The 26084-nt window shown below is 42.8% G+C and overlaps 1 protein-coding gene across 1 annotated transcript in view; it reads right to left on the bottom strand.

Moving 5' to 3' along the window:
* GCFC2 (GC-rich sequence DNA-binding factor 2) overlaps nt 1-26084 on the bottom strand; it is a 41206-nt gene that overhangs the window by 3923 nt on the left and 11199 nt on the right. The window contains 11 exon segments of the mRNA XM_025208605.1: nt 436-502; nt 1863-1939; nt 2904-3025; nt 4514-4667; nt 6165-6364; nt 7226-7338; nt 9158-9245; nt 10964-11087; nt 13500-13686; nt 15146-15261; nt 16898-16986. Of these exon segments, the coding sequence (XP_025064390.1) occupies nt 436-502; nt 1863-1939; nt 2904-3025; nt 4514-4667; nt 6165-6364; nt 7226-7338; nt 9158-9245; nt 10964-11087; nt 13500-13686; nt 15146-15261; nt 16898-16986 (1337 nt within the window).

Here is a 26084-nt window from a genome sequence, read left to right as displayed (position 1 = left end):
AGGCTACATAAGGCACATATTCCTCAAGAAGGTGCACCATCTGTTCCAGTGCAACCTTGGATTCCTTGAGTGTGTTTTAACATTGACAGTGCCCTCATCCTCCTGCTTTACCTATGGCAAGTTAGGGTGTTGTGCTGATGTTTTCAGGCATCGTGCCTGATAAGTTGTGCAAGAGGGTTGTGTGTGCAGTTTTAAGAACAGGTTAGAAAAATACCTGCATATGATAGTTGAGAGAGGGATAATCCTGCCTTGAGCAGGAGGTTGAACTAGATGGCCTCCTGGGTCCCTTCCAGCACTACTTTTCTATGATTCTATGAACATACCAGTCCCTTAGATTTCCGACTTCCCTGATAATATGTTTTGTAGCTGAGACTGAGCACGACTCAATTAAACCCGAATGATTTTTCAACTGGAAATTATGTATATCTTGATTACCTTTACAGCAGACCAAAACTGCCTTTCTTGGAACTTCGAATGTGGCGATAGCCTGTCTTCCACTGTACTGGCCATGGACAAAACAAAAAGGGAATATGTAAAATAACCTTTTCACAGTGTTTGCTCAGAGAAATTATTTATCTTTTCCGTGTGCTCCTGAATGTTAATTTTAGTACACCTTTAGCAATCAATGAAGCTTGCAAAAAGAAAATAGGTCTTTAGCCCACCACAAAAGAGCCTTTTTCAACAGAACAGGCTAAAACTGCCAGGCAGCTTTAGCAATGTATTTCTCCTAACACAGCTCTACTCTAATCATATGTCTTTCCTGGAAAGAGATTTCCTTCATCCCAAACTGAAAAATGCACACAACCTCCTAAAACCCCAGAAAATAAGCACAAAAAAACAGATTTTTTTCTCCAAAGTAAAACGTCTCAAGGAAGCCATAACAAGTCATGGAAGTGAAGTGAAGATGAGTCACAGGGGAGAAAAAACAGGCATCCTTTTAACAATCACCAACACATAAAGCTAAACCAGACTGTGGCACCCACATGCAACACTTACTTAAAGGAAATTCCTCTAGTGAACACGACTACTCCTGTGACCAAGCACTCACCCACATGAGCAAGGGCTACAATAACCTAGTACCTACAATTTCCAAGGTATGCTATTTATAACAAAACTGAAGGTCTACAAAGCCATTGTGTTGTCAATCCTGATGTATGCATGAGAAACCTGAATAGATGCTGTGCTATGAAGCTGAACCACTTTTACATGGGCTGTCTGAAGAAACTGATGAGGATATGATGGCAAGACAAAGTCCCAGACACTGAAGTTCTCACGCAGACAGGCTTCCTAAGCATCCACACTGTGTTGATGAAATCACAGATGAGATGGGCAGCCCATGTTACCAGGATATCAGGAGAGCGACTGCCAAAGAAGATCTTCTATGGCACGCTCAGGGAGGCCAAAAGAAATGTTTCAAGGACTCCCTCAAGTCATCCTTGAAATGCTCCATGCTAAATTGACCCAAAGTCTTGGGAAGATCTTGTTCATGATCATTCCACCTGGCAAAGCCTTATCCCTACTAGAGCTACAGGGTACGAGTACAGGAGAACTGCTGAGGCAGAGCTGAAGTGCAACAGCACAAATCTCGCAACAGCAGCTCACCTGCTGTTGATTAAACAACCCAAAGCAGCATCTCTTGCTCAGCATGCCACAGACAGTTCAAAGCACAAACTGGCCTATCAGTCACTCACATACTCACAAAAACCAAACCAACCAGTGATGTCATGGTCATCTTCCAATTCAAAGGGCAAACAACAACATTTCAGGAGAGGCTTCTATGCAGTTAGCTTCTAATTCATGTCCACACTATGTTAGACTGGCACCTTCCACTCAATAAAGTGCTATTACTTTATAGAACTTACCTTTTAGGATACACAGGAATAAAGACATCTTCCTCTATTGATTTTTTCATTCTTGAAACAATCGAGTTCATCAGCTCCTATTAAAAAATGAATTAACAACATACCATTGTCTTCCCACTAGAAAATGTAATACTTCAACTCTCACTTTTAGGATACAATTTTAAAGACAGGGTAGGAATAGTATTTCAAAGGTAAAATACTATGGCTGTGAACAGACATACACTGAACCTTTTTCAAAGTGGAAAGAGGGGACTTACCATCCAGGACTGCATGTCAGATGAGCCGCTGTAACTGTTTCATCTGTCCGCTCTATAGCACTGTAAGTTGTAGCTAAACTGCTACAACCTAAACCTGAATGAAACAGGTTTGAAGTTACAGTGGTTAAGCGTTACAATAGTGTAACTTCTATGTAGAGCACAAGACAGAGGACAAACGAAGCAGTTGCAACAAATCAGCGCTATAATTTTGAAAGTACTTTTATATCTGTCCACAACTTTTTGTTTTATAAATTAAAATCTTTCTATAAGGCAGATACTAGCAAAGCTCACACAAGCATACTCTTTTTAAAGGCTTTCTATACTTCTACAGTAGTTTGAAACTACAAAAACTAAGCCCTGAAGCATCCTCAGATATTAACAGTTAAAAGTGTTTAAGGTTCACTGTGTATTGTTCAGAAAGTCAAATGTGAACTAAAAATTCTGGAAAATTCACCTTCATGGAAGAGCAAAAAAGATTAGCCTTATGATTAGCCTTTTGCTAGTAACAGCTGTGAGTTTTCCACTAATAGTCAGAGCCTGCTTCTGCCCAAAGCAACAGACATCTCCCACTGACTTAAAAATAGATCTGAATCGCAGAATCTGTGAGCAAAACAAATGTAGCTTAAACCTTTTGCTTGTTACAGATAAGCACCAAAGAAGGTAACCAAAGCCTAACTACTTCAGAATTACAAACTGAATGCAGACAGTGAGAGTAGGAATAGTATGCATGATATAAAATGACTTGAAAATATCAAAGTATTTTCTTGGCTTTAGAAACTTTTACCTGCTTTGTTTTACTGGATTCTTTTCTAGAAAGGGAATAGTCTTCAAAGATTTTTTTGCAGAGTTGTACCAAATTCTCTGTCTGTGAAGTTGACAAAGGATCCCATATATGCGCTATAAAGCCTGAAAATAATATTAATTACATCAGCAACAATGTACAATTCATTATTTGCTTTGAAAACTTAATTTGCATATATGTATCTACCATAAAAAAAGAGATTGATGCTATTCCATTCTTCATCTCTGCAAAAAGCACATAGTAGAAATGTTTTGAGGGATAAATTTAAGCATACTACATATATATGTGTGTGTACACACATGCACAGGCATGCGTGCACATACACACAAACACCTCCCCCCCAGAGCTACTTGTCTAAGGAATGGGTATATTAAATAGAGATGCATTGCTCTTAGGTTGTGCTAACTCCTACAGATAAATAAGTCTACTTTATCAGCTTGCATTTATTTGTCTTTATTTTTTGCAGACAAATACCTTCTCCTACAAAGATGGGGATACGGTGGCATAACACATTAAGTAAGCCACGGATGCTCCCCCCCCAGCCCGTGAAGCCATGTCATCCAGTCTGTGGGGCTCCCCACAGATCTGAAAAATTGGCAGCAAGGAAACAATGGTTGCTTTAATTGCTACTCCCCTACTGCCAAATTTCTGACCCAGTGGGAAGCTCCACAGGCTGGATAACATGGCCCTCCATGCTAGACTGGTCACACGGAGCTGACTGGGGTTGTGCGGGACCGACCTGGACAGTGTGGGGCCCAATCCCAGCATGCATGGCCAGACAGAGGTAGCACGGGGCCCAATCCTGGCATGTGGACTGGCCCTGTGCTGCTCATCTGGCCTGTAGAGCCAAAAGGTTGAGCACCACTACATTCAGCCATTTCCCCACAGTTTTGCCGCACTCCAAACTTTTGCTAAAGGTGATGACCTTTAGTCAACCCAACTGAATGGTTCCCTGATCATTTGGGTTGGAGAGTCAAAGGGGACCAGATATGATCTTATCCATACTGCTACCTTGTGTGCTGCTGGATATAAAAACTAGCATGCTTTAAGCACATTAACCCAGTGAGACACTAGATTCTGGTGGACCCTGACGGATCAGAGGAAGCACTTGCAGATATGCCAGGAATACATTTTTATATCAAGATCACTTATGACCATTTGTAAATTGTCTGGGATCGCTACACTCTAATGCATATGTCTCTACTGCCTCGAGCTAAGAGCCCCAGGCTGAAGACGTTCTTCAGGTTCTGTTGCCCAGTTATTACTAGAGAGGGACAAAATGCCACAGGGAACAGGCCTGGGTCACAATAATTATAAGCTTTACTTTTATATGAATCCCCCTCCCTTTCTTTTTACATGAAACCTAATATAAAAAAGATTACCTTCCAACTTACAATGTGTTTAACACCACAGACCCATGGCTTCATTCTGAACACCCAGAAAATCACTCCTGTCCCTGCCTGCCCCTCTGCCCCCCAAGGACTCAAGCTTTACCATTATTAGTACATAAATAAGACAGTTAAATAGAAAAAGAAAATTCAAATCTGAGTTGCTTCCCTGTATATAACTACATTAGTGCAACCCCAACGTACCTGTAATTTTTGGAAGAATTGTTTTTTCAACGATTGCAGGCAAAACTGTTTGATCGGGGTCGTTCTCTCTCCTTGATTCAGACACATTTTTGGCATCACTAAATTCTACTACATCTCTGAACCATGGCATTTCTTCCAAGTCTGTAAAATTCTCCTAACAAAAAACGGAGAGACGTCAGGACTACTTAAGACAGATGCAACACATTTCTGTCAAAGCATTTTACTGATCTGTTTCTCAGTGAGAGTTTTCTTTCAGGACAATCAATAAACAACAAATGATTTTTCATTTCACATAGGAAATCTAAGCTGAACCACCGAGCCACAGACAGAAAAGATGCCAGTTTCAAAGGCAGAAGACTCCGGATAGAATCTATTTCACCTTGTGAATGACCAAAGTGCAGTTTCAACAAACTAAGAGTTAGAATCGCCCTCTGGATGCATAGATGCCTTCCTGTTCCTACTATAAGGGCACTTATGCCCCTATACGGGATTAATGTAATTGCTCCATCATTTTAGTCAGGTAACTCAAGAGCTGGTCAAGCTGCACTTTGGTGGTCCACTAGGTAAACAGAAAGACTAGGAATAAAGCTGAGAGTAAAAGACTGGGATTTTCAAAGTGGCCTCAAAGAGTTCAATAACAAGTAAAGGGTTTTTTTTGAAGAAGAAGCAGCAGATTTCTTCAAATATGAAGATAACACAGTACATCTTTATCGACTTTTAATGTAGACATTACCACGGTATCAAGGAATGACGAGACAGGAGTACAGTACAATCCCACTTCCTTTACTTCTATTTTATTATAATAATATAAGTTAAATAAGGATGTACCATCAAGACTAAGCTTGTAGATTGATTATCCAATATTTATTGAAACCTGTAAACTTAGACTGAGGCAGACCCATTTGGGAAAAAAATTCTATCTGTAAATCCTTCACTGCACAGACCCTGGTTTCACTCTCCAAGTACATAGTCTTCGGAAGTTACACATGAACCGGTATACATGATCAGAAACCAGTTCAAATCTGTAAAACGACAAATTCAGGGCATATAAACTGCTTTCAAAATGGCTGAAACTGTTTTAAGATAAACCTGGATGGATGTAGTATCAGACTTAACTGATTTAGGTTCAAGCGGTTTACTGAATTTCTGACCCAGATCCTCTCCGAATTCAAGTGACCTCACAGTCCACCAGCATTGTAGGATGCTTTGCAACTCCCCTGCAAGCCCCCGCTTGCAGGGTGGGCGGGCTAGCCTTGGTCCAAGCTGTCTGCTCCTGCTGAGCAGGAAGGTGTGCTCTAGCACCCCCCGGCTTCTGGCCTGGGCCAATACAGGCATGTGTCTGCATTTCCAGAATCAAAAGCGAATGTCTGTTCACTCGCTTATTGGTTCAATCTATGTAGTTTCGACTAACCGGAGATGAATGAATCAATTCGGCCTTGGGCTTTTTGACTGTCTGTACTTAGCCCTAGTGATGTACCCCTCAGCTTTCATCTGCTGCAGTGGTGCTGAAGGACAAAGGCAGGTCTCTAAAATATTAAGGACCCAAATCATATAAAGCTTTATAGATCAGAACTGGCACCCTGAGTTGCACATCCATGCAGGTGGAATACTACAGCAGCACCGAAAAATGAAAAATCACTGGGGAACCTACCTCAACAGGATTCCAATTAATTAACTGAAGTCGGATTAGTGGATTTAAGAGTTTAGGCAGACATAAACTAATGTAAGCATCGTAGTAGGAATCAGGAAACTTCTCTCTCCATTGCTGGAATTTCAACAAGATATTTCTGATGTTGCAAAAATCCACTTGCACATCTTCAAAGATTCCCTTACTTTCCTGTAAGATATTATCTGTGGATAATATATTTATAAATGAGGGAAACACCAATCACACTAGTGATACAAAACATAAAAATTATGCATAGACAGTATTCACAGAGGAGAAATGTGCATGGTACACTGTGTTTCTCACTTCCTCTAATCCATTTCCACTGAAATTTATCATAAAACATTCCCTGAGCTGCTTCTAGCAGCTGTCATTTATATTTTAATTATTTCCCCCCCAATAGTATTAGAACCTTTCACCGACACGTCTCCCAGCAGAAAGCAGTCAGTCTTGAATTATATGACAGGTTTAAAATGAAAAATATCTTGAAATAAAGGAAAGGGGAGGTCCCAGTTTTTCAAGGCAGGGCTTACTTCAAGCTGCACAGTACTCAAGATATCAGATATTAAAACCACAATGTTATATTAGAAGCTCTATAAATGGATTAGTTATCCTTTTCCTCATGGTTATTAGAGGAGCTTGTTTTTACCGTACAGAACCAGTCAGTCCTTATTTTTTTAAAATTAAAGGTGGAAGACACAAAACACACAAAGCTGTGGCATCATTGCAATAATCTGTATAATTCACTCATAGCCTAGCCATATGCAAGTCATTTGGCTATTACAAACCCACAGAGAAAAAAAATACAGGAAACCACGTCAACATGTGCTTTCCATATCCTTGTCATAAACCCCCCCTGCTAACTTAGAGTCAAACTTGACTGAGAGTATTTCATCACCATAAGTGCAGGGCTATTTAATCAAATTCAATTTACTTCAATTCAATTTACTTCCACTCATTCAAAATAAATTTTCTTTTCAAAAGCATTTTATTTAAAAATGTGAAGGGACTTTGTTCTAAGGCATTACATAAAGGTTGTCCCTCACCTTTGTTCTCCTGGAAATCCATCATCTCTCCTGGAGACAGCTCATCGTCACTGGACATGCCCTCATGGTGATCAGATTTCCCAGAACTCTCTCTTGCTTGTCTTCTCAATCGCCTGTATTTTTGTAACAAATTCCCATTAGTGACCCTTCCATGTACCCACATCCAAGAGAAAACTTTTGTGGTGAAAGAACTGCTTTCACAAAAGCGGCAAGAGTTTGCAAAGTAATATAGGCTAAGGTACAGTGTCAACTCCCTTGTTCCCTCTCCTCCCCCACTGCAAGCCAGATCCAGACCATGGGGCTCCCTGTGGGGTGGATCCAAACCCAACTCCAACAGCAGGACAAACTATGGCAGCGTTAACTGCTGAGGGTTCCTGTGTTGGCTCACTGACCTGTACCTGTTGCTTGTCCCACTGCCAGCAAAATATGGCCTCAGTGGGGCTCCACCTCAGAATTTGATGGTGGACCCTGTCCCTGAATGTCAGCTCCATCCAGGAGCCCCCTAAGCCAGATGACATGGCTCCACAGGCCAGATCTTTGACACCCCTGGCCTAAGGATATAAGATCAGCTCTGAGAAATACAGAGGAACAATGGCTATTGGGTAATAATCTAAAGTTAAAAGGGTATACAATGGGTCTGGAAATTCAGATTAAAGAAATCAAGATGTCAGTCACTGGGGACGGATTTTTCTTCTAATTCCTCCATTGTTAGCTTTTACCTCCACATAATGAGACATCACCCACCCCATCTTAAGTACTGAAAATTGTGTTCAGTTGCTTCTCCACTAGACTGCGCTACTTTTATTAGAGCACTCTGTTGCACTGTGGGTTATGGGGGGCTGTAAATGACAGAGCTTGAAAGACCGAGAACTGGAACACCCAAAGGCTGCATCCAGACAAGTGCAGGCGGCATCCAGACACATCTGCAACGCCACATGCTGCAAGTTCAGTTGTTCTCCGCACTGCAAGGGAGCAGCGCAGAGGGTATTTTTGACCCTTGGATGTCCAGAGCTCAAAAAGATGGTGGGTAAAAAAAACAGAGCAGTGCATTTTGGGGCAGCGTGTGCTGCTCAAAACCAGAGCCTGGCTGGCTGGAACCATATTCTGGGTGGCAGGATCACCGCTGCTGCGGTGTCCAGGAGGCACCCAGGACCCCAGGTAAGGCTGCTGGGGGCAACACAATGTTGGCCCCAGCCTCAACTACTCCACCAGAGGTAAACTGCTGTGCACCAGAGGGCACATGGCACAGGCAATCCCTGGGGACAACTAGGAAACAAGGGAACCAAATGTCCACACACATGCAGACGTGGCCAAAAACTCTTTTGCACAACAGACCAACCTAAACATTTGGAGATGCAGCTGAACCCCAATTCCCAGAATCTGTGTGTCTGCTTCAAGAAAATGTTGAGTGGTTTACATGCAATTGCTTGATCCTATTTATAGCTTAGTTGTTCTAAACATTTACCGGAAGGGAAGGTACTTATTGTATCATTTTCATTTATTTTGCAAGAGGTCTAGATTACATACTAGGTCATTTCCATCTCCAGTTTCCATGATTCTGTGACTCTCAATCTACTAATATTATACTGCTCCTTTTATCAGCATTTTGGCTATCCACACAAATTCTTCATACCAATATATTAGGTTCTCAGTCTCAGAGAAAAACACACTGATATGCAGATCCTAAATGACCAGAGAATCAGGAATAGAAACAAGTAACAGGAGAAAGCTTGTTTCTAAATAGTCCTATCCTAAGCTTTAAAATGTGGTAAATTTCTTGGTAACAAATTATTAGATATAATACAAGTAGAATTACAAAATATAAGCTTCATATTTAGTTATCCTGCTGTTTGACATGCACCGTAAACAATAGGAAGTTACTCTAACAATGTGTAATGTTCGAAGTAACATGCATTTATGTTTTATAGTCACCTTCGAGCCTCATAGTCTTTCAGCTGCGTTTCCTGCTGTGTTTTTTCATCAACTCCCAACCTGTCATTAGTTGATTTGCTATTCTTACCTGTCAAAGAATAAATATAAAATATTTTTGTTTGTGTTTATTTGTTCTTTGCAATGTTTAGAAATAGAAGGAAAAAAGAAAAACCTCTTTGAAAACCTAAACAGTGCCCTCTGCAGTGTTAAAGCACCTGTAAGGATGATGAGAGGTGGCAGTTTGAGTACACAGTATTAAGTCAGAGGTAAGTATCACATTAGAATAAACTTGATAAAGTTAGAGGGGTGTTGCTTCTCAGTATCTGTTGGGAGACAGAAGTAAATGCCTTACTGAGAACTTTGCTGACAGGTGTCAAAGTGGTAGGAAGGGGGAACTGAGTAATAGAGACTTCTTGTAAATGAAAACTTAATCTCTGTGATGTTCTATTGCAAATTCAACAAATTATTCTAACTGTTAAACATTACGAATGATGGACATTCATTTTGGAAGCTAGATCTGGTGATAGAAACCAGGGCTAGACTAGTCCACTAACAGTGCTGCCTACCACTGCTGTGAAGTAATTACTTTAACTGAGTTCACTCATGAATTGTTCCTGGTCAGATCCTTTGATCCAACAGACAGCGACCTGACTGGCCCAGTCACTTAATATCAGATTTTCTTTTTTATTGTGCGCATGTGCACACATATACACAGTTTTAATTAAAATAGTTGTAGAAAATCTACAATTTCCTGCTGCAATATAAAAGGCAATAAGAACTGCTTTTCCAGCACATTAAATAAATGAAGGGAGGTAACTTGGTAATAAAAAGGCTTTGCTAGATATGTATGTGAACTCTTATTTGTTACAGATTTGATAGCATTTAAATCTAATTTTAGAGGCAACTACTAAACATAGAGCACTATCCTATCCTTCCTCACTTTATACTTATTGTCAGTCTGCTAGAGCCCTTCACAAACTGTTCACTGGCTTAATAGGTCAACATTTTAAATTCCCAGGCAGCTTTGTGGAGTCAAAGTACTGAGCCAAAATGATTGATGGTTACTGTAGCTACATGTTTCTGGCATCCATATGTTCAATGGCAGCTTCAAGCACAGCTTTGTCTCTACAGACCCAAAATGTTATGAATGACAAAGGACAATAAAGAAACATATAACAGTCTACAAATGATGAACTCTCATTATGGAAAAAAAGATGTTACAATCTTAATATTTACTAAACCTATAAACAAATAGGAAGGACAAATATGAAGTTGGATAAAATTGTCACAATGTCTCTTTTCTGTTGCCCTGACTAAATATCATAGATATCCAAATGCCGTATCCAAACTTCAGACAACTAAAAACAAAACATGGTTGTCATAGGTTTGAAAATGCATGTCAGTATCCTGAATTGTCAAAATTGGGATATGAAACTTGTCTCAGCTCCTTTTAAATAATCAGTCATCAATAGCATTAAGATTAACAATACACGTTCAATTATAATAATTCAAGGTGATTGCCAGAATTAGCTTTTCTCTCTAATATTATATATGGTTTAGAAACAAAAGAAAAAGTAAAGGAAGTTACTAAGTCTGTACAATCCCAAGTCATAATTCAATAAATCTGGTTTTCCAAAACAGTGTAATGGAAAACTTGCCACATAGACAGGGCAACTTAAATTATTTTAAAAATACTCGCTAAATTTTCATCCCCCTACAGCAAAAATTATTAGTATACATGTATTTCTGTTCAGAAAGTACAAAGTTCAGTTGCTGAAAAGATCATTTTTAAAATTTCATACTAACTTGATAGCTGTTGAATATAAGCAGATTCATTTCTCAGATCATCTTGCCTTCGTTTCAAGAGTGTTTCAGCTGGTTGCTGGAGAAGCATGTGCATAGCTGATTCTAGTTCATTAATTTGAAGTAGCTGGAATACAGTTAATCATTATCACATTTTCAGTTATCTAACAGAACTACAAAGAGAAGCCAAAATAAAAAATTTGCAAACGTAACAGTAGTTTCCCAATTATTTTAAACAAAATAATTAAATATAATTATTTTTAAAATATTATGTTTATGTTAAAATATTCTCTAGAGGTTGGATAACAGGTTCCTGTTCATTTTCATTAGATTTTCAAGTTTCTAATCATGACAGATTGAGAAATGCCATCTATTGAGAATTACATAGAATAACATTGAAAAGTGCAGTTCTACACAAAAAAGGAACTGAAAATGGTATTCTGAAGTCCCATGTCTGTGGAAACCTGACTTCTGTATCCATTCAGATTACAAATAAAAGATGTTTATCCCTAAAGCTCAATCCAAATTCTGGAAGTCAAGCTGCTGCCTGCCCTGCATTCCACACAAAACCACCAGTGATATGGATTCTGCAAACCAAAATTCACTCTTAGTTACACATACATAACCCTACATCCTTTGGAATAGACCCTCTGACATCTTTGTAATTTCAATGCCTTAAACAGTTTTTTACATGCGTTACAGATCAGGATTTACTACGCATTTTTATTGATAATGCAAAAGATGGAATAGGCCGGCTCATTCCTAGCTGTGCTGGTTCTCATGGGAGGGGGATACAAGGCAAATCTTACTTTGCTACTAAAATAGATGAGACTTGGAGCATTCACAGGGAAATGTAAAGAAAGGTCGCATGAACAGTCATTTTTAAGAGTAGAACAGTACTTACTGGGATTGTGGACACTGTAAACCAGCCCTAATTGATACCTTGTCATCCACAGACTTTTGCTTCCAGTTTCAAAATCTCACCCAGCACTTTACGGAAAAACTGTGATGAAACTTTCTCTCTGATTTAATTAAAAATAATCACTAATACAAACTAGCTCAATTGTTCAATACTAAAAAAAAAATCCCAATTATTTTGGCAGAAACAATTAGAAGAGGTTCTCATTCCAAAGGGTTCAGTAGTTCAAATGGGTCCACTTTCCTTTTGCAAGCTGACAGAATCAAGTATATACCGAGAATGCTCATAACTGTAGCTCTTTGTAATTCAGACTGCATAGCGTTATCTAAGGCTGGCACAAAGGCAGTGCATTCCTTGCCTCACCCAGGTTGCAAGTTTTCTCCCCTCCAAACTGCATGTGATGGTTATGGTGGGAAAGCTACAGCAAACAGCAGTGTTTCAGTTAGTTAGATATGGCACAGACAAGTTGAGTAAAATAATTTCCGTACAGATCTACAACTCCAGAACCACCCCAACATGAAACCCTTCACCTCTTCCATTCTTTAATATTGAGCAAATTCCTACAGAGTATGATGGGCACACAAGTGATTTAGACAGACCTTCCTGTTAGGGTAGCTTGTCATATTTTATGCTTTAAAGTTGCACCTGTTTATAGAGTGGTGAATTATGGCATTGTTTAAAGTTTTCTTTTATATTCAGCCTAAAGTTCTGTATAGCCTCATTGTTATCTGAACTCTTCATTTTGCTGATGTTTGCAACATCAGCTGGCCTTGTTTCTTGCAAGCAGCTTATGGCCTTGAGTTTGCTCTCATGATGTTTCTTTCCTTTTTCTATCACTGTGAGAAGGTTTTCTAACACAACATGGTAATAGTTTTGTTACTAGCTCAAATTAACTGAACTTGGCACTAACCAGCTGAATCAGAGGGATGAAATGATTGGATATGTTCATGAAAGGTGATAAAGGAGACCAATGGACAATGCTTAAAGACACAGGAAAAAGACTTGCTGTATTAATAAAGTTAGACTTTGATTTTAGGGCACTGAGTTGTCTGTGTTCATATTTCATGTTCCATTTAAGAGTTAATTGTGCTTTAATGATCCCTAAGCACTATCTGCTGGTCAGTGGTGTAAACATTCCCATTTATTTTTTATTTGGGTCAAAGATAGGATAATTTATAATTAACACATGTCTACACATAGACCCATTCCCGTTAAATGTTTAACTTTGGAAGACATTCCTGTGTTGGCAGAGCAATAAAAAAAACCCCAAAACATAGACAAGTAGGGCTGGAAGGGACCTCTGGAGATCATCTAGTCCACCCCCTACTTGCAGCAGGGACATCCCTCTCCAAACCATCCTTACCTATCCTATGACTAAAACTACACAGGCAACCCTGTCAGATAGCTAATCCTCATCCCCTCTGCAGCAAGGATGAGCACAAACCCAGAGGAGCAGAAGGCTCCACAGCAGAGGGGGAGCACTGCAGAAGGGATGGTGGCATGTGCCATTGTCCCTGCCCTCATACTACACTAGACCTTTGCAGCTATTCTATTCACTAAATATTGTAAACCCAGTCCCATGTCTTAAAAAAAAAAAAAAAAAAAAAGCAATATATGTACCTTTTCATTCAAACAGTCTATCAAATTTTCCACAAAAGTTTTCATAGCCCTGTAGAATTTGTAGTTCTGACCAACGTCCGAAGACTTCTCTAACTCTTGAATAGTTGTTTTTGAGCTTTCAATGTCATGTGTGTATTTTTCATATTCCCTCTGATGGGCCCGGTGGATATCCTGCAGTGATGCTACTCTAAAAAACACCAAAATGTGTAAACTAAGCACAATTGCTGGACAACACATTAATCCACAGTTAGCATTTCACAGTTATGTTCACATATCCAGCCTAATCTGAGGTGAGCAATGATAGTGTTTACAGTGTTTCCCTTTCCATTAGTCCTGCTCAATTTAAGTCTTCTATAACATGCCAACATTTTTCAGACTGTGGGGTGGGGACAGGTCTCACCATTATTCTCCAAAGTCTCATCTTTTGTTCAAATGGTATGGTTGTACATATCGAATGCAACATTATTATTTCACCATTCCTCAGATCACAAAAAAAAAAGAAGAGAAAATATGGTCTCATGAAGAGCTGAACAATCCACTGCGAGGGTATATGTGGGTCTGATTGCAGCACATGCTGACACATCTGGGCAAGCTTAATCTAATTCAGAAGAATAACAATAGCTGTGAAAATCCAACAGTGTAGCCTTTAGTGTGTCCTAGCTATGTGGGGGCCTGTGGCGTACACTCAGGCTGTTAGCATGTGCTAAAGCCTAGGCTGCCATATCTTCACCTGATATTGCTATTGTTACCTGATAGATTAAGATGGCATAAGAAAGCTAGTTTTATGTCTACAACAATAATATATAGGTGTGATTGTAGCATATGCTAAAGTAGACTTCTAACCCTGTATGACACAGATGAAATTGTTATTGGTTTATCTTTATTTTCAGCTTTTAAGGGCAGACAGGTAAAAATGATACTATAATACTGCTAATCTGTATCTCTAATTCTCATTTCTAAATGTTATTCTATATGCAAGGGAAGTCAGAATTTAACCAATCCAACTCAAAGTGTAACTGGGTAGTTCTGTGTCTTGGATGCCTATGTCACAGCCAGAGACTGGTGCCCTGGTCACCCCCGTTTAATTACATTACCGAATCCAACCAAGTCTTAAATACTGAAATCAACGGGATTTTGCATGGGAGCGGCAATCTCTCTGCACATAGCTCACCGCATGACAGGGCCCTAAAACTGGTGTTAAGTTCTATCTTTGTGCTGATGCACATCCAAACCTCATTCAAATAGCTGTTTTTATACTTCCCATCACTGCACAGCCACTATTTTTGGTAGCAGTGGAACACTTGCCACCATTTTAAAGAACACACCACCTTACCCTACTCAGAATATGTTCAGATGATTTTATGGTCCAATTCAAACTAGTTTCTTGCTCCAAAGCAGCTACATTGGTGGTAGGAAAATGGAAGATTTTTTTTTTTTTTTTAAGTTCTACATAGAAAATCAGAACATTTACTGCTGAGCACAGCTAAAATTGTACTGCTATTCAGATACAGCAAATACATGTAAAACAATAAAGCTACAATCATCTAGTACTTGGGAAAGATTGTAAAATGGTTTATAAAGACATTAAACAATAATGTACTTAGCACAGGTTGCTCAATATTAATTTGCAAACCACTAGCATTTACCTTGTAGTCAGTCGCTTCTTTACAATTTCCAAGTCTACAGGTGGCAGTGAAACAGAGGGATCAAATATTATCTTCATGGTTCGAGATTTATGCAGAAAAGCATCCTCATTAATTCCCTGTAAGAATTAGCTGTGTTATTTGTCAGTAACTTGTTTTCTTATGCATAGGCAGGCCTTACAATTGGAATATGCAGCAAATTGGGCACAGTGTGCATAGCTGAATATCATATTTATAGACTGAATGGAGAGGAGAGTAAGCGTTTCCTGGGCACACGTTTTGCAAAGTAAAGTTGAATAAAAGGACAGTTCTTCAGTTTGGACTACCCTTACTTTCTCTCTCTCTCTCTCAAATTATATCAATAGTTTTCTGGACTGTACAGAACAACCGTAATGGCAACCGTAACCTGACTAGTATTTTGGAATATAAAAGCTCTCCTGTGTAGGGGTGTACCAATAGAGATTTTTGCAGCGAAACAGATAGCTGATTTTTAAGGAGGCACATTGGCTGATCCTGATCTGATTTCCGATACGCAGCTCTTCAGCTTGAAGAGCTGCATCCAGCTGGTAAGTCTGGTGTGGTGGAAGGGGAGGCAAGGGGAGCGTGGAGGGGCAGATCAAAGCCCCAGCATTGAGGGAGGGAATGGGGCTGGGGAAGGGGAAGGCACTGACCAGCCAGGGCAGGGAGGGGCGAGGGACAGCCACAAGCAGCCCGGGGGGGGGGGGGGGCGGGGGGCGGTTCCCGACACTGCACATGGCTTGTCTGGCAGCTCCTGCCGCTGCTCCTGCTGCTTGTCCAAGAGGGCAATTAAGAAGATGTTTTTTTGGAGGATGAATTTCCCCAACTAAAGGGTTTACAACAAGCTGAATCCTGGGCTCTGGCACTGGAAACTAACCACTTGGAGTTACCCAAGAGGTAAATGCGAATACTGGCCTTAAACTTCTTCCTATCCCAGGAAACAAATGACTTATGGAGAGTGAACTTCCCAGGTGCGTGTGACTCTTCCCAATGAGTACAGGCATTTGGTATGCTTGTCCACAAAATGGATAGCTCCCTCACAGAAAGGACAAAATGTGAATCCTGGCAAGCTTAGGATAGCCATATCAGCAGACAAAGGACAGGTATGGCAAAAGAAAATGGCCCCGCTCAACTAGAAAAACTATATGGCAAAGGTCAATGGAGCGTCAGGTCTCATTGGAGAACAATGAAAACTGTGACAAAAATGAGAGAGAGAGAAATAAGAACTAAAAATCAAAATGGATCTGCAAGCAAAGGAGAGAAAAAAAAACATGGGTCAAAAGGTGACTTCAAGGGCAGCCATAGACTGAACACACTTTAGTTTGGAGTAGACTACAGAAACTCCATTCTGCACCAAATCAACAGGGAGGAACTGAGGAGCAGAAGGTGTTTATCACTCTCTGTGCCCAGGCATGGAGCATAGGGAGGCTAAGGCTATGCTAGGACAAAAAAAAGTCTCCAAACTTAAATGCCTGAGAAGCACAATGCACAAGCAGAGGAACATGTGAACGGTCAAGTGCTTGACAAAGAATATATCCTGTAAGGTTAATAACAGGGTTTGTCCTTGGAGCACTAGCAGACTCTTCCCCTGTCTCTCTCTCACTTAAAGAATTGATGTCAGCTCCCCAAAACCTTGTCTAATGATCATGGAAAAAAGAAGTTTCAACACTGATCCCCCCCAAAATTCTCTTACATTGGAAAAAAGAGCAGGGACAATAGCAAGAAAAAACATATTACCTGAGAAAGTTTGAGTGCCTTCTTCATTTGCTGTTCTTCCCATTCATTTTGAGTTTCCTCATCTCCACTTGATACTCCACTCTCAGATACTGGAAATAAAAGAAAGAATAATTATGCAATCTATTACAGACTGTCTTTCCATCTATTCCTCCTACCCAGCAAAAAAATTGCTTCTGTTCCCACAAGCCTTACTGTAGAAATGATATGGGTAAACAGAAGAGCACAGATGGGATTCTCAAAGTGGGACACAACAGGAGATGGCTGCAGAAACGCATAAAATTCAGAATTACACCTGAATGCTAAATCCCTAGAATACGCTTTCAGAGTAAACTGCTGCTGCAGAGCCACTGGAATCATGAAGCACTGTATTCTACAAGCATGCTGGAAAGTTTTTATTTCTTGAACAACACTGTACATGACCCATAATAAAATGAGGTAAATAGAGGTAGTAGTGGTACAGTAAGCAGGACTATAAACGTGATAACTTCATCAATGAAAAATTCTTATGCATATTCTAAGATATTGTGTCAGCTTATTTCAATGACAAAAGTGAATTTTGCTTACTATTTGTTCCATTTTGCATATCAGATCTAATACAGATATGGGAAACTAGGCTGGATTCTACTCCTGCTTACTCAGCAAATGAATTGTTAACTCAATTCACATCTTGCAACCCTTATTAATGTAAATAACATAAGGACTGTGGGTCTAGGCTCTAAAATGTGAACAGCAGAATCTTTATGATTAGCCAAAGAACACGGGTTCAACTTCTAAGATCCCCAGCTGAGCTTGCAATACTGGCAGTTAGAGAAAAAACAATAAGCACCTTCACTTGGATATGGCAAAGTGGAAATTATTTAAATGTCAACAAACATGTGGTGTCCCCAGTGAAATTTTAACAATGTCACTATTCAGAGCATAGTCCCAATTTTAAGAAGTTCACATGTTGGCCTTGAACTACTTGATTAATTCTTTTTAAGGATGTCTGTCAAGATCTTCAAAAAGCAGGCCACAATCAGTAAGTCTGACCTTTTGCTGAAGGTTGAAATAGCAGCAATAGAGAATGGAATGACAACCACAGATATACTTTACATGAGCTATCAGAAATTGATATAGGACTGCAAAAAAACTAATCTCAAAGGTCATTCATATAGTAAAAGTGATGCTCAATATTAAAAAAATGTAACTGGCTTGAATAAAGTAAGAGAAGGTTTAAGTTTGGTGGTCAGTCATTAATTAACAGTATTAAAACTGACAGTGTTTACTTTGAAATAACCAAACGACTAAGAGTTAAAAAAATATGTAAGCATCTACCTGGGATATAAACGTAAGATAAACTGATATATAATAGAAGAGCAACAGAGCAGGAAATCATTTAAAGAGCCTCGAGCGAATCAGAAAAAAATAATACAACGGAAAAAGTAAAACAAACACATGATGATGAAACACTCAACATAGGTACTGATTTCATGGGTGCTTCGGGTCTCAAGCACCCACTGAAAAATGTTAGCAGGTGCTCAGCACCCATAGAGCCACTTGCAGATGTTAAAAAAGGGGGAAAAAAAGGAAAAGAAAAAACACACTTTACTGGGAAAAAAACCCACATGACTTCAACCCAGCTCTGCAGTGTCTGTAAAGATTGGGCACTTCAGCAATGTTTCTTGACACTTTTAGCTGAAGCTGATTCAATCAGCTATTAGATAAAAGTGCCAAAAAAGCCCCACTAAAGCACCCAATCTTTACAGATGCTGCAGAACTGGGTAGAAGTAACACGTTGCCTCTTCTGGGCATGCATGGGGCTTGGCACGGGAACGCACTGAGTTAAAAGTAAAGTGCCAGGTTTTTACTGGGTTCTTTTTTTCTTTTCTTTTTTTTTTTTTTTTTTTTTTTTTTTGGGGGGGGGGGGGGGGGGGGAGGAAGGTTTACACCTGCAAGCACCCACCAGCAAAAAAAAAAGTTGGTGCCTATGAACAATCATTTACCAAACATTAAATAGCCAGTTTAGCGAACATTAAATACTGTATCTTCTCACAGACCACATGACCCCAAATAAGACAAGCATCTTTTTTTGGGGAAGTCAGAATGAAGAAAAAGATTTTTCCAGAGTTATGGCCACATATAGCAGGGACACGGCCTAATCATCAGCTCACTCACCCTTCCTTTTCTGCTCAGGCAAAAGCTACAGTCTTAAACCTTTCACAGCTAAATTATCAGAAGCTCTTGGCTGCTCTGCCAAAAGTTGAAACTGTAGCTGCTGCTGAAAACAGGACTCCAGCGGTGTTGGGCTCAGGACCCAGTCCTGGTATGCAAGGCTCAATCTGGCCCACAGACCAGTCCCACCCCACTCATCTGGTTTACAAGGCCAAAAGGTTGAGCACCACTGGGCTGAGCCATTAGGCAGTGATTGGTGGAACAGGATAACAATTAAAAGCTAAAATGACAAACAGCAGCAGAACCACGGTAAAACAAGAAGCATCTTCCTAAAAACTGCAGAGCTTGGCCCAGAACAGCAGCTGACCATGAAAATCCCCATCGGCATAGGAGTTGCGCTGCAATCCGGAAGCTCACAAACCCTAGCTGTTGCTATCAGTAGCTAACTGCTTAGAAGTGATCGATCAAACGTCAGTGCTGCTGTCATGGAAGTCCATAGTGCTAGCTCTGAGTTGTCACTGTGCTGTGCCACAAAGCCTGGCACTGCACATGTTCTTGACAGCTTTGCACAGATGAGATTCCCAAACTGTAGTATGCCAAAGACTTTATCAAAGGGAAATTATATTTATCTGTGCTGCTGCAAGGGAGGTCTATTTTTGGTAATATTGTTTCAACAGTTGGGAGAGATGCTAGACAAGCTTTCAGGCACAAAGTGCCCTTGCTTAGGTCTGGGAAAGAAACAGAAGTAACCTATGCTGAATACAGTATAATGGAGATAAACACAATTCATTGTTTTATCTGCTATATATTATCTAACATAGTAGGGGACCCCTGGTATTCAAAAAAACAGTTGAAAGCCCCTTGTCCTATTAATTTTTAACTAATACAGGAAACCCTCGTTATTCGTGGGTTGGGCATTCGTGGTTTCAAATATTCGTGAATGCCGAACCTGCACTTTAAATACACCTTATACACTTCCAGGAGTTCCTCAGGAGCTCCGCACTTGCTGCTGCTGGACTCCCACCGCCGGAGACATGCCCTCCCCAGTGCTTTATTTGCCAATTTCGCCATTCACAGGGATCATGGGAACTTGTCACCTGTACTAGTAGAGCCTCACTTCACGTCGTTTTCCACAGCACAGAATGGTAGTAAGGTCCTGTTCCCCAACAGTTTCAGCATGGCTATCCACCTGTGCTTCTTGAGTGACCTGCAGATTTCCCAGGTCACACTTTTTGACTAGCCTGATAAGTCTTTTCCTGGTCAGCTGACATGGCATTCTGTTAAAGGTGCACCAATACATCAGGCCAATATTGGATTGGCATCAATATAAAAAAAAATTTCTGTATTGGAAATAGGCCCGATGTGGCCGATAATTTGTCCGATAAATGTCCATGCGTGCACGCAGTGGCAGCGCAACATGTAGGCAGTGAGGAGCAGAGCCATCAGCATGGAGTGCTGCATGCAGCTGGTAAGTCTGGTGCGGTGGAAGGGGAGGAGAGGTGTGGGGGTGCAGATCAAGGCCCCCGTGGTGAGGGAGTGTGTGGGGTTGGGGCTGGGGCAAGGGCTGCTCAGCTGGGACTGGGGTGGGCACAGGACAGAGACATGGCTCGTCAGGGGGCATGGGAAGGGGGGCGCAGCTCCTGCCGCTGCGCATGGCTCGTCCTGCCTTCCCCTTCCCCAGCCCCATTCCCTCCCTCAACGCTGGGGCCTTGATCTGCACCCCCACACCTCTCCTCCCCTTCCACCGCACCAGACTTACCAGCTGGATGCAACTCTTCAAGCTGAAGAGCTGCATATAGGAAATCAGATCAGGATCAGCCAATGTACCTCCTTAAAAATCCGCTTTCGGTATCAGCTGCAAAAAATCTCTATTGGTACACCCCTACATTCTGTGGTTAGGAGAGCTTTTGGTGGATTTTTTTCAATGTCAGCAATTATATTCTGGTTTAAGAACAAAATAGGTTTCTATTGGAGAGAGTTCAGCAGAGGGCAACAAAAATGGTTTGGGGTCTGGGGCACAGGACATATGAGGACAGGCTGAGGGAACAGGGCTTACTTAGTCTAGAGAAGAGGAGACTGAGAGGGGATTTAATAGCAGCCTTCAACTACCTGAAGTGGGGTTCAAAAGAGAATAGATCTGGACTGTTCTCAGTGGTGGCAGATGACCAAAGAAGGAGCAACAGTCTCAAGTTGCAGCAAGGGAAGTTTAGGTTAGATATTAGGAAGAATTTTCTCACTAGGAGGGTAGTAAAACACTGGATCAGATTACCTAGAGAGGTGGTGGAAGCTCCATCCTTGGAGGTTTTCAAAACCCAGCTAGACAAAACTCTGGCTGGGATGAACTAGTTAGGGCTAGTCCTGCTTTGAGCAGGAGGTTGGACTGGATGAGGTCCCTTCCAATCCTCATGTTCTATGATTCTACACAACACTCATTACCATATCAGAGCACTTGTTGGTACCACATTACTAATCACATGTGCAGGCTAAAAAGCACATGTAGCAGATTGTCTAGGTTTGAAAGAGTTTCAGGTTTTTTAAATATGTTTATTTGTATTTATGCTAGAGAAAAGAAGGTACAAGAAGTACACTCTGCACTTGGAATAGAAAGTGATGTTTGTGACAGTACCTGTGGGGGTTTCAGTTTTGGACTGGCTCCCAAGGAAGTCTTGTATTCTATGTGAACAAACTCTACAATTATCCTGGAGAATTTTATTGCCAGGAGCACAGTTTGGCCATAGTTCCATCCCAGAGCTTGAGGTATTTTTCACAGTACGTTACAAGCACTTAAAAAAATGGAATTTGAAGCACTTCTTAATTTGTACCACTATCAGCAGTATACAGACAGTCCCCTCCCAGCAAAACTGACTCAGATTTTGTCAGAACCAGTGACAGTATATTACTTCACATTCATGGGGAGATGAGCAGGGATATTAGCATCTCTTTGGACATCTCTATGTCCCATAGAGAGAGGATGGTTTTGGTCTCCTTACCTTGCATGCACTGAGTGAGCAGCACCCCATCAAGTATTGGTGGTGCTCTCTACTGAGCTCACACCAGAGTTTTGATCTTGGCCATGCTTTCCATTGTGTTCAAGCACTTCTGCCAGCTAGTATGCCACAACATATCAGCTTAGAGCCCAACAAAAAGTCATAAAGCCATGTTCTACGCTGTGCAAGTCCATGAGTGATGTGCCCAGAGAAGATATAAGAGATTCCAGCTTAGCAGCTGCTGTACAATCATAGGACATGCCTTTGGATACCTTGAGACACGGGGGAGAGTACATGGGGTGCACTTGAATACTAATGATCATTAACTGTCTGAGGGCATTGGAGACCATGGATAGCATCCACATCCCCATCTTCTGCCCGGCCCAGGCTTTCAGCAACTGCAATGGCTACTTCTCCATCATCCTGCACTGTTGACCACTGGGGATGCTTCACCCACATCTTAGCCAGTTGAGTGGACAGTGCCCACAATGACTGCGTCTTCTGCAACTCCCACTCCCTGGGCTGATGGGGAGTGGGCACTACACTACTGGGATCCCCAACTTTGTTATCAGTGACATCATCATTCCCTCCTCCTCACTGGGGACATGACCTCCCCTCTGCCCTGGCTGATGAAACCATACCGGGCCACCTGGACTACCAGAAGGAGGACTTCAGCTACTGCCTAAGCAGGTGCTAGATGACTAGAGTGCATCTTCAGCCACCTTGAGACATATTAGTGGACACTTTAAGATGGAGGAGAACCTGATGCAACCCATCATTGGCACATGCATACTCCACAACATCTGTGAGACCAGGGGGAAGGTCTTCCACAAAGCCTGGGCCACGGAAGACCTGGGCCACAGACCAGGCCTAACAGCGTGAGCACATATGGCACAGGATGGGTGAGAGGATGAGCCTCAAATAGCCAGTACCTTCCTCATCATCATGGACAGAGGTATGTAAGGCCAGAGGGCTTTGAGTTGCCAGTGCCCTGGCACCGGGCCACAGGTCTGCCCTGGGCTCCTCTGGCCCTGTGTCCCACGCAGCACTGCCCACGAGTCAGGCTGCTCAGGCACCATCCCCCTTCCCCTCTCCCTCACCCAACCAATCTCTCCTCAAGAGCCACACACCAGGGTACAGGGAAATGGTGTGAAGAAGAGATGTGCCTTGGTTTAATAAAATGTTACAGCTGCCAATTTTTTTATGCATTTATTAAAGAAAACCTGGTGAACACTGCCCATGACAGAACTTGGTCCCCTCTTCCCAACTACCACAAAGCAGCAAACCTTTGTAGGGGGTGGGTGAAGTGAGAAAGACGCAACCTAGAAGGGGTGGTTTGGACAGGGAGAGAGGTGGGGTCAGGGGGAACGCCGCAGTGGCTGAACTCAGCAAACAAAACTTTGGAGAAGAGGCACAGGGTAGGGGGCTTTTGACCTGGCAACCTACTTCAGGGGTCAGGAGAGCAGGGACTTCTCCATGTAGGAGGTGGACAGGTATATGATCCCAGACCCATTGCCCATCTGAGAGCTACAGTGGGGAAGGCAGCTGCGAGGCACAAGTCACCACCACAGCAGGTGCTGTGGACTCCAGGCTCTCCCACACAGGACCTTCAACCCCTGCCCCCAAGGCCCAGTCTCCCCCTTCAAGGACCCCGGACCCGTGGCCCACACTCATGCCTAGGGCTCACGTCATATAGTTGGCCCGAGCCCAAGGGCTGCCTATTCCCACTGAGGCTATGCTGCTCCCCTGCAGCAGGACCTGGGCCAGGAGTGAGACCACCAGGAGTGGAAGAGCTCCCTCCTGCACCCCACAGCTGATGGGTGGATGAGCTGGGGCTAGCAGGCTCCATTGCCAGACACTGTCCTGGCGATAGTCTGGCCCAGTGGGCTGGTGGGCCACACACTCCCCCCCATTCTGAGTGCTCCTGTGCCCCTTTGGGACTGGCCTGGAATCACTTGGGGGACATGCACATGCAGAGCAACTTCCAGCACTCGGAGGTAGTGGGTTAGGCCTGGGAAAAGAGGTAGTGTCACTGATGGCCCCACCATTGGGTCTCGGGCAGCCGAGTCCCACTCCTCTCATCCACTACTACTCCCCAGAGCAGGCCCCACCAGATGCTTCCCTGCCTCCTCAGACCACAGGTCAGCAGCTCCCACACACCCCGTCTCCTTCCCCTGGCTTCCTCTCATCTCCCAGCATCTCCTGGTCAGGGCATAGGGGGAGTGCTCCCCCTCAGCTGTCATTCAGGGATCATTTCCGTGAGACCCCCATTCCTGTTGCCACTGGGAAGAGTCACCATGCTATAGGACACTGAGTGGCAAACTGTCCCACCACTCCTGCCCAGGAGGGCTACGGACTCTATGTGGGAGGCTGCACTGGCGCCAGTCATGAGTGTCATAGGTAGACCCCAAGAGGTCCATGACCCTATGCATAAACTTTCTATTCCTGCACTGCAACTCTTTCCGATCTGCAGTGGTGCGGGTTGTCACCTCCAAACAGCGAGTGACAATATGGAAACCCTGCTCCTGTGCCTCGACAGCCCGGATGTAAGTATTCCCCAGCTTGTCCGTTTCCACCCACTGCATCTTGAGTCCCTTCTTGTGCTGGTCCCGCAGCTCCTGGCGCTAGGAATCCAGAGGGCGCATCCTGAGCTCAGAGGCTAAGACCAGAGCTTGTAACAGCTCTTCTTCACTTCTCTGGCACCTCCTAGACTCATCTCGTGCTCTGCAGCCTTTCAGCTGGTTGTCCTTGAACCATCATTCCAGCCACACAGAGCTGGCTTCCCGTGCACAGATGCGGAGTCTACAGACAAGGGAGACAGAGCCTTTTTACGAGGCTGCAACTTTCAGCAATAAAAATGAAGTGATAACTAGAAGTGTTTTGGATTCTGTCATCACTCTCCTGGGCACTCACAGACACACCAAGGGAGTTACAGCAATTCCCCTGCCTGGAGCCTTCCCCCGCCCGGGGCAGGAGATATGCAGCTGCTTTCCACCTGGCACAGCGGAGACCATGGATCCTGGACGTGCTGCGGGTGGACAGCACCTGCAACAGGGCAGAGCAGGGTTGCTAGGGAGGTAGGGCTTAGGTCCCTCTGCAGGCACTGTGGTGGGCAATTGCTCCGCTCACAAACCAGGGTCCAGAGACCCTGGTTCCCACAAGGACATGGACTATTCCTAGAGTAGGCAGGGACTGACTACACTGGGGAATGCTGGCAGGGCTCTTGCAATGCTCCCTTCTTCCAACCTTCCCTTACAGAAAAGACATTTCAGCACTGGGTCACTGTGGAAGTAGCGCTTGGGTTGGTCTAATAAAAGATATCAAATTCACCCAAGGAACCTTGTCTGCACTTAAGTAATGACATTTCTGGGATAAGAAACTTGCTGTCCTAGCTGTGTCTTGCACCCCCTGCCCCATGCTTCCCTTTCAGGAGAGGCATTCTGGTCCCATATCCCTAATGACTCAGGTACCTATGCCTCCATTATGATGAGCAGACACCCCAGGAAGAGTTTGCAACTTCCACCAGTACTGACACACTGCTAAGCCTGTGACCCAGAGAGAATTTCCCAAACTGTGGATGCCTAAATAGAGTCCTACTGTACACTGCCCTTGGCTTTCCAGCTCCATTCTTCTACTAAGAATACCCTGGGACGGGGCTGGGGAAGGGAAGGGGCTGTTTTGCTTTCAGGGGTTGTGGTGATAGTCCAGGGCCAGGATGGGCCATGATTGCTGGGACAGGGGGGGCATCGTTTGCTGTCCTGAGAGGTCAGTCCAGCAACTGCCTGCACCACGAGAACCGGAATCAGCTGGCACCCAATAGACTCTACCCATGGATCGGATCAGAGGAGAGGGGGAGAAAAGTGCTGTTGCACCACTTGCCAGCCTCTCCAGGTCCACAGCCCAGGACTCACCCTGGCAGCACAAGTGGAGCGGCTGAGATAACAGTTCCCAAGCAGGGCTCCTGCCATCACATCTGTCCAGGTCTTGGATTTAGATGGAGACAGGGAGGGAGGGAGAACTGAGGGCTTCTTTGCAAAGGGGAATTTTTC

The sequence above is a fragment of the Alligator sinensis genome, unplaced genomic scaffold, assembly GCF_000455745.1.
Source record: "Alligator sinensis unplaced genomic scaffold, ASM45574v1 scaffold300_1, whole genome shotgun sequence".
In the NCBI taxonomy this organism is placed as follows: domain Eukaryota; kingdom Metazoa; phylum Chordata; order Crocodylia; family Alligatoridae; genus Alligator; species Alligator sinensis.
This window is presented reverse-complemented; position numbering and strand designations above follow the sequence as displayed.